The 8,308-nt window shown below is 32.5% G+C and overlaps 1 protein-coding gene across 1 annotated transcript; it reads right to left on the bottom strand.

Moving 5' to 3' along the window:
* LOC109354921 (serine/threonine-protein kinase KIPK2-like) lies at window positions 1,834–7,389 on the bottom strand. Its single transcript, XM_019597742.1, has 3 exons — window positions 7,218–7,389; window positions 3,923–5,918; window positions 1,834–2,841 (listed from the first exon to the last, which is right to left on the bottom strand). The coding sequence occupies exons 2-3, from the start codon at window positions 5,680–5,682 to the stop codon at window positions 1,995–1,997; spliced, it is 2,607 nt and encodes an 868-aa protein (XP_019453287.1). The 5' UTR covers window positions 5,683–5,918; window positions 7,218–7,389; the 3' UTR covers window positions 1,834–1,994.

Here is an 8,308-nt window from a genome sequence, read left to right as displayed (position 1 = left end):
AAGTGATTAAGGAGGATAGTTTGAAAATAAGCTATTTTTAAATTTTTGTGAAGATCGTAGAATTATCCATAACTTCTCAATACTTAGAGCATCACAACAAAATGACATGGTAGTGAGAAAGAACATATATTTTCAGGAGATAACTAGAATGTTGCTCAATAATAACTTTGTTCTTAGGCACTTTTAGGCTGTGAAAAACACTTGTTATACATGTTATGAAAAGGATTCATTGTGAATTGTGAATATGACAAAAACCCAATGTATCATATTTTCATATTTTTAGTTGCAAATGCTTAATATGAAATACAATGGATGAATTAGGCAAATTTAATGCCAACCAGGTTTTTGTTGTCATCCCGGTTACACTTACTTTAAGGATTTTTCTTGTTTGTTGATTTTGGGGCATTGATAACACATATGCTTACCAATAACAAATTTCTTCAATTTCCCTCATGCATACTAAATTTGTGTTCAAAGACAATAAATTATCAGCAGTTGATTTAGTTATTTTCTGATTTCATTTTCAATAAAATAAAAAAAATGGTAAAAAGATGTTTATATTGTTGTTTTCATTTTATATTTCAAAAAACAAGAATTTCATTTCCAGAAATTTTGAAAATAAAAACTAATACATTTTCAATAATGAGGCAACAATATTTTATTGAAATTTTTAAGACTTTTATTACTTCATCGTTTCATATTTTGTGATGTTTTAACTTTTTCATATTATTCTAAATCTTTTGATATTTTGGAAACTCAATATACATAATTTACTTTCGGACGACACTCTTATTTATTAGTGCTCTTTTCACAAGTTTCGTTGTTGTTTTAAGTTCAAATTTCAATTTGCATAAAATGTGTCTATTTTAGTCAAGTTGTATCAATATTTATATCATTTAATAATTTTTTAAACAATGTGCATAATCTCGAACATGTGGAATAAAAAGAATATACTTTTTAATTACTCTACTCACTAATCAAAAAAACGCCAAAATCAATTTATGAGTGTCTCCCTCTTACAAAGTAACATACATTTTCATAATATAATTTATTTTTTTATCTCTCAACTTAACTTTTCTTCCTCTCTCTTATAGTATTGCTAAACTAGATCGATGATGTGTATGATAATATATATTTTTGGGATGAAAATTGATGTTTCTTGAAGTTAATGCAACCTTAGTTAAATTATAGAACACTTGTATATTATTAATTTATTTTAATTTTAACTTTTCTCGAGAGCACCTACAACTACATGTTACTCGTTATGACCTTCCATACATTTTTGTAGTAGCTATTGACCAAGTTTAGCAATTAAAAATGTTCAATGTGTTGTTAGCATAAAATTTATTGGAAAAGAAAACACAAGTATTAAATATGAATACATTCTATAAAATTATTAGTTCAACTACTTTAGTGATTAAATTTAGAATTTAAGTAATTGCAAAGGTAATTGTCTAGTTTAAAATTAAAATTAAAATGATAATAACAAACTTACTTTGAGAAAATAAAAATATGGAAATGAATTATTATTTTTAGAAAATGATAATAAGAAATAGAAAACATTTCTTGAGAGACTCCATGTTTTCTTTTGTGATGCACATTGATCCCTCTCTATCCATTGAGGTATATTGACAGTAACAAACTCTAATGGACAGGATTACCTCAGGAATACCTAGGAGAAAAAAAAAACCTAGTGGACAGAACAACGTGGATCACATAGAAGAAGAAAAATAGGGACGAAGTTGCCAATTTTATTTAGTAGATTTGGTAAACACAGTAATCTTGGTAAAACCCAAATGTAGAAATTTATGTTACTTCAGATTGCGATGATCATTTTGCCATATAACCTGAACTTCCTAGATACATTTTACCGTGTTATAGTCAAAACTATTTTACAACATAGGATTACATAATTGTTACAACATATGTGGAACATAGAGCCATAACAAGGGAATCCATAAAAAAGAATGTCACTCTGGCCAAAGAGCACTCTCTTAGAACAACTCAAATTCCACTTGTTCTCCTCCTCTACACTCTAAATACTTATCACCATTGCCATGTGGTGACTGTAAGGTCATGTCGGAAACTCCAAACTCGCAAAAGTCTGGAATTTCTGGTGGGATAGCACAACGTATTAAGGCCCAATTTAGACCCTCGAAGAATGGGTGCTGTTTAATCTCAGCAGCACCTTTCTCTGAACCTAAACGGTTTTCCGGCTCTTTAACCAACAACCCTCTTATGAGATCCCTTGCATGGAAACTTATAAATGGGGTGTCAGGGAATCTGAGACTCTTCAGCACGACGTTGGCTAATGTTTCTTCATTATTGGAACCTTTAAAGGGTGTTCTACCATATAAAAGCTCATAAAGAAAAACACCAAATGTCCACCAGTCAACTGCAGCACCATGTCCTTCTCCTTTGATGATCTCCGGCGCCAAGTATTCATGAGTACCAACAAATGAATTTGATCTTGCATCGGTCGGCTCAGCCACAAGCTGTGGCAATGATCTGATATGAGCAGCAAGATCAGCTTTTAATTTCCTGGCTCTAGCAGCAGGAGGTAATAATCTAGGGCTGAAGCATGCAACTTGACAAGCTGGTTCAATGCAGAATGGTTCGATGCAACTCGATTGTACACATTGACCAGAAATCTTAGCAGGATCTATATCAGATGATTTCAGAAGTGTTGGATTAACATCACACCTTAGTGACAGGTCAAAATCTGTGAGCATAATATGGCCATCTTCTCGAACAAGAATGTTTTCAGGTTTCAAATCGCGGTAAACAACTCCAAGCATGTGCAAATACTCCAAAGCGAGAAGGACTTCAGCAACATAAAACCTGCTTATATGAAGCTAATGATCAGTATACATGTGATATAGTTCTTGAATAAATGTATGCATATACAGGGGCAATAATTGATCAAGACTAATGACACATGTGCATGTAATGCACACAATTTCAATTAGATTGTTTTGATAGAATTTACATTTTAATACTAAACCATTTGTCTTTCTATTTTAACTATCTTAGCCTTTTCATGAAAGCGAGAACAATAATACATTGACAGTTATAAATATGCAGACAAAAATACAGACATTTATATTACAGGAAGTACCGAGAAGAAAAAAAACAAATAGTTCTACAAGGAACTTTTAAAAAGAAAACAAAAAAGATATTGACAGTTGGCACAAAGTTATATTTCTTTCAGACTATAAAGATGATCTTAAAATAAGCAGGCACTTATAATTTACACTCTCAATTTATCCTGGACCTCAATAACATGAAAATTTATTTATCAAACTTAATCAATGCAGTTTTTATCATGCATGTAAATCTTTCATTCAGCAATCATTGGGGCAGATTAAATTCAACATCTCAAAATTCATAGAATAATATTTTTATAGTGCAACAATGAAACATTGTATTGAATAAGCATATGAAAACCATGTTCATGCACAAGATAAACCAGAAATGGATGACAAATGATGATCGATGAGAATGAGATGACAACAATAACCAAGCCTTAATTCCATTAGGTGAGATCAGCTAAATGGATCGAACGATACCATAATGCCTGATTATAAATCATGTTCATTGACAAAACATTGATCCCTAAACCTACCTATATGTGTTTGATGCTATATATAGCAGGTCCTAAGCTCGGATAAAAGGTGAAGGTTGTGCTATACAGTCTACAACCAACATACAACTTTGTCGAATCTCTATGATGAGAATGAGTAGAGCACAAGCATTTTTCAGCAAGTAGGCGAATTAAACAGACATGGTTATACCAGGAAATAAATAAGGAATCAAATCATTTGTTGAATACCCAAAAAATTAGTATGGCATTGCACATAACTTTTGATCTAACAGAAAATTAAATGCTTAATGTATTACTGGACAGTTCTTAGTATCATACCTAGCTGCTGGCTCTGAAAAACTTCTGCCAAGCTGTTTCTGCCGTAGAACATGAAGATCTCCTCCTGGACAATACTCCATGACCAGACAAGAAAGATTATCTGATGTGAACTGCACATACATTGTAGGAAGAAAAGGATGATCCAGTATCCTTAATATTTCTCTTTCAGTTTGAGCCCGACGCATCTTCTTTCTTCTAGCCAAAAAGTCGTTGTCCATTACCTTAATAGCAAACAAGCAATTGGTGCCAATTAGTTCTGCCAGATACACAGTCCCAATGTCTCCACAACCAAGTTTCTTCAGAAGATTGAAGTGTCTCAAGCCCAAGACTCCATGCTGCATTTGAGCATGTCGTATGGCTTCCCACCTAACATCCTTTGACATGTGGGGCCTATTGCCAGAAATAGAACCACTAACATTGCTATCATCACTGGTACTTGTACTAGTACTGTAGTCACCTTGACTACTCTTTGAACTTTGTGAAAATTCAAGTTGCTCTTTCGACCCGGTATTTTTTTTTCCTTTTGCAACTTCTGTGCCGTTATTACAGCCAGTTGATGCTAAGTCGGAGTGCATACTCAAGTTCACTCCATTTCCAGGACTGGTAGATCCCAATAATATAACACCTTCGTTGTTTTCTTTACTTGTATTTTCTATAGCACACAAACATCTCTCACAAACCAGTTGCGATGTACCAGGTGTTGATTTTTTATTTACTTCATCTGATGTAGGATCATATAACGCAGAACCTGAACCTGAACCTTGCTTTAGTTTCTTCTTATTCAAATTCTTGTTTTTGATAATTGATTTGACTGTACTGGGACGTGATAGTTTGCCCACTCTATTGGCATTAAGTGAAGTAGATGAGGAAGATACTGTTTGTAATCTACCTTTCAACCCATTTTTTGAGATAGGTGAATTATTTCCTAATTCTTTAGGGGAAGAAACATATTCACGCAACTCTAGTTTACTTCCTTTAGTGTTACACATAGATGGACAAGATGCAGATGTTTGTTTTTCTATTTGAGCAGGCCCAAATGACTGTGATTGATTCCCAACTTTACTTGATGAATATACCAAATCACTTTGCATCAATGACGCACCAGCATCACTTTCTGTAAGTGAAAAATTAATTTTGGAAGAATGGCCATTTTCGCCCAAAGATGTACTGCTGGCAGTTTGATGAGATTGGGATATTTTTGCTGAGGAAAGTGACTTGCTTTCTTCTGGCACTAGAGAAATTGCAATTGTACTCACTTTAACCCCAAGGTTAGACGGCCCAGATCGCCTACCTTCAACTACAACTGAATTGTACAATGTCTGTATTTTCCCAACCTCTGATATTCTTGGGGAAGCAGCTGTTGACTTCGATAATCTTTTCATAGCAGCCACTTCTGATGCCTTAGATATACACATGTCTCTTAATGCCTGCTTCAAAGTCACAGGCTCAGAAGTCCCAACTCGTGGGGACCGAGGGACACCAATTGTGATTGGTTTTTTTAATGCACTTTTCATCTTAGGGCTCGTACCATCATGTAGAATTCCCAAATCTCTTGAAGAAGATTTAAGAGTAAATGATTCAAACAGCTTATTGATATCATTATCTGGATTATCCTTGCATCCCAGACTCAGCACAGGAAGCTTCTGATTTTTCTCAGTCGTGCTATATCCAGAATTAGGCCAGTAAACCCCTGCAGCCTTTCCTATGTTTAGATCTTCATTTGCTTCAACTATTTCACATGCGCCAGAGAATGAACCCATTGAAGATAAATTGCTCTTCTAACTTAACTTTGGCGAGTTAGAAGTAACTCAACCACTATGAACCTCAATGCAGAAGTATATAATTCATTTCACAAGCAGAGCATCAGACACCATATCTCACAACTCATGGAACAGACCCGCAATCCACCTTTAGAATCCAAATCATTCTTTTGGTCAAATCAAGCTCAGCCTGAATGGTACATTGACTTCTTTACTAGCTAAGTCACACTCAAACCCTGATGCAATGGCCGACATTTGAATACATCAGCAAACCAAAAGGAAAAATGAAAATTTTAAATTAAGAAACAAGGAAGCATATACAAATGGACAGGAAAAAAGGCAAACAAAGAAATCATCAGACGAAAACAAAAAACAGAGATCATAGGAACTGTATGAGATATTCCAAAATCAGTAATACCATAAGCCACTTACTTGCAGGGAAAAAGTTAACAGCAAGACACATACATCAAATTTTACAAGGAGAAATTAAAATTCTAATGGTTTGGCACATAACTTGTAAGATGAGACGATTGGAATCTAAATATTTAGCTATTTGTAAAAGGAGAAATTAAAATGACCTATCTGAGGTTTGGCTTAATTATACCTAGAATCCTTGTTTTAAAACTACACAACTTCCTTAAGATTTAAGTTATAAGGGGTGTACATGTAATAACAATAACATGGGTACTAAGTATAATTAAGCCAAACCCTATGGAAAGTCAATACAATCTCTCCTTCGATAAACCAAAAGAAGGGTAACTAAGAGACAAATCATTAGGACTAAATAACAGGATGTTCAAGTTGAGCTAAAAATTGAATCTGGAAAGTGTGCAAAATGCATTCTTTATACACAGGATCCGGTTTATAACACGCGCAATCGCTTTAAAAAAACAAAACAAGCACAACCATACCCTTCGCTGGATATGTAAGTATATAAAACAATAAAAAGGTGCTTTGAAGTTGAAACAATTTTCTTATCCTTTCAAGGCCTTCAACTATATGCCAAATCAACAGATCCAATGAATGTAAAGCATACCAAAAGTTATAAGACACCTCTTGTTCATATTTACAACCAAATTATCCGATTACTAAAAAAGGAGTCCCGGTAATGCAAATTTAATGAAAGATCAATATAGCCACCAAAAATAAATTAAAGTAATAAAAATAATAATACACAACGTTGAGCAAGGTAATTGAAAGGATCAACAAGGCTATTTAAACGAAGTCGTTTGGATATATTTAAAAAACAAATTTTCATTAAATAGTAGAGCAAGGTGATTCAAAATTTCACAAAATAACATAAATTGGGGAATAGAAAGAGTAATGCAGTTTCTTCCATTCAGAAATCCAAAAATAGAATCAGCTTCTTCATAAATTAAATGTAAATCCCAGTTTCAAAGCCAAGTTTCAATACCAAAGAAAGAAAATAATAGCATCAGTTAACAGATTCAGATAACTGATAACTTAAAAAACACAGTTGCTCAACACAACACAAAACGAAACGCGTAGAATGGAATCGGAAACAGAAGCAGTACCTTGAAGCAAAGAATTGAAAACATATTAAAGGTGAAGCTTGAACAGAAGGAAGCAGTAGAGAAATAAAACCCTAGGTAAGGCGATGGAAGAAGCTCAAAGGTAGAGAGAAGAAGAAGAAGATGGTGAGAAGATGCAATGTATTTTGGTGAGAAATTATTTGTAAACACAATTTTATGTGTCAAAAATTAACAAGTTTTATTAACGGTAGATATTTGGATAATTATTTAAATAAGAATAATAGATAATGTTTATGAGAAAAAAATGTATATATGAGCAATTGTTTTTACTGTCACTATATTATTCATTTATTATATATTTATTTGACTTTAAAATAATTTAATAATACAAATAAATGGTAGATAATATATTGATTATGTATAAACAATAGATATTACATTAGATATTTATATTATATATAAAGCTCAAATATGATCTAATATAACTATTATCATAGTATAATCTTTATTTTCTTATTTTTTATTTAACGTTTTTTATTTTCTATATTAATTGCGAGTTAAAATTAAGCATCTTACCTTAAATTTAATATTCTAATAAAAAATTACAATTTATAATAAATTATTAAATCTATGCACTAACCGTGTAAAAATATATACATAGTCAGTGTATCATCTACCATTCATTTATTCATTTAAATGGTAGAATGGTGAATAATACAGTGACCATGTAAAAAACTCGTATACTATCAATGTATATATCTTTTTCACTTTATAATATATTCAATAAAAATTACAATATAAAATACATCAAATAAAAAAGATTTCTAATTGTACAAATGAAATATATAAAAATGAAATATTTAGTTATATAAAATTAAAATGTAGGTTGACTGCCACGAAATTAGGGATGGAAATAAAAACCAAACCCATGGGTACCCGCTCGAACCGAACCCGAACTTAATGGGGAAAACCCGATGTGATTGGGTTCGGGTTTTACCGGATTTAAATTTCGGGTTCAGGTTTGGTATAGCAAAGACCTTAACCTGAACCCGCCCTGAAGTAAGGTAATTCAATTTAAAATTGAAATTTCTATGATGTGCCAATTGTTTTTAATTTCTAATTTTACTTTACAT

This window comes from Lupinus angustifolius, chromosome LG08 (genome assembly GCF_001865875.1).
Source record: "Lupinus angustifolius cultivar Tanjil chromosome LG08, LupAngTanjil_v1.0, whole genome shotgun sequence".
In the NCBI taxonomy this organism is placed as follows: Eukaryota; Viridiplantae; Streptophyta; class Magnoliopsida; order Fabales; family Fabaceae; genus Lupinus; species Lupinus angustifolius.
The sequence above is the reverse complement of the archived record's forward strand: the minus strand, read 5'-3'. Positions and strand labels throughout refer to the sequence as shown.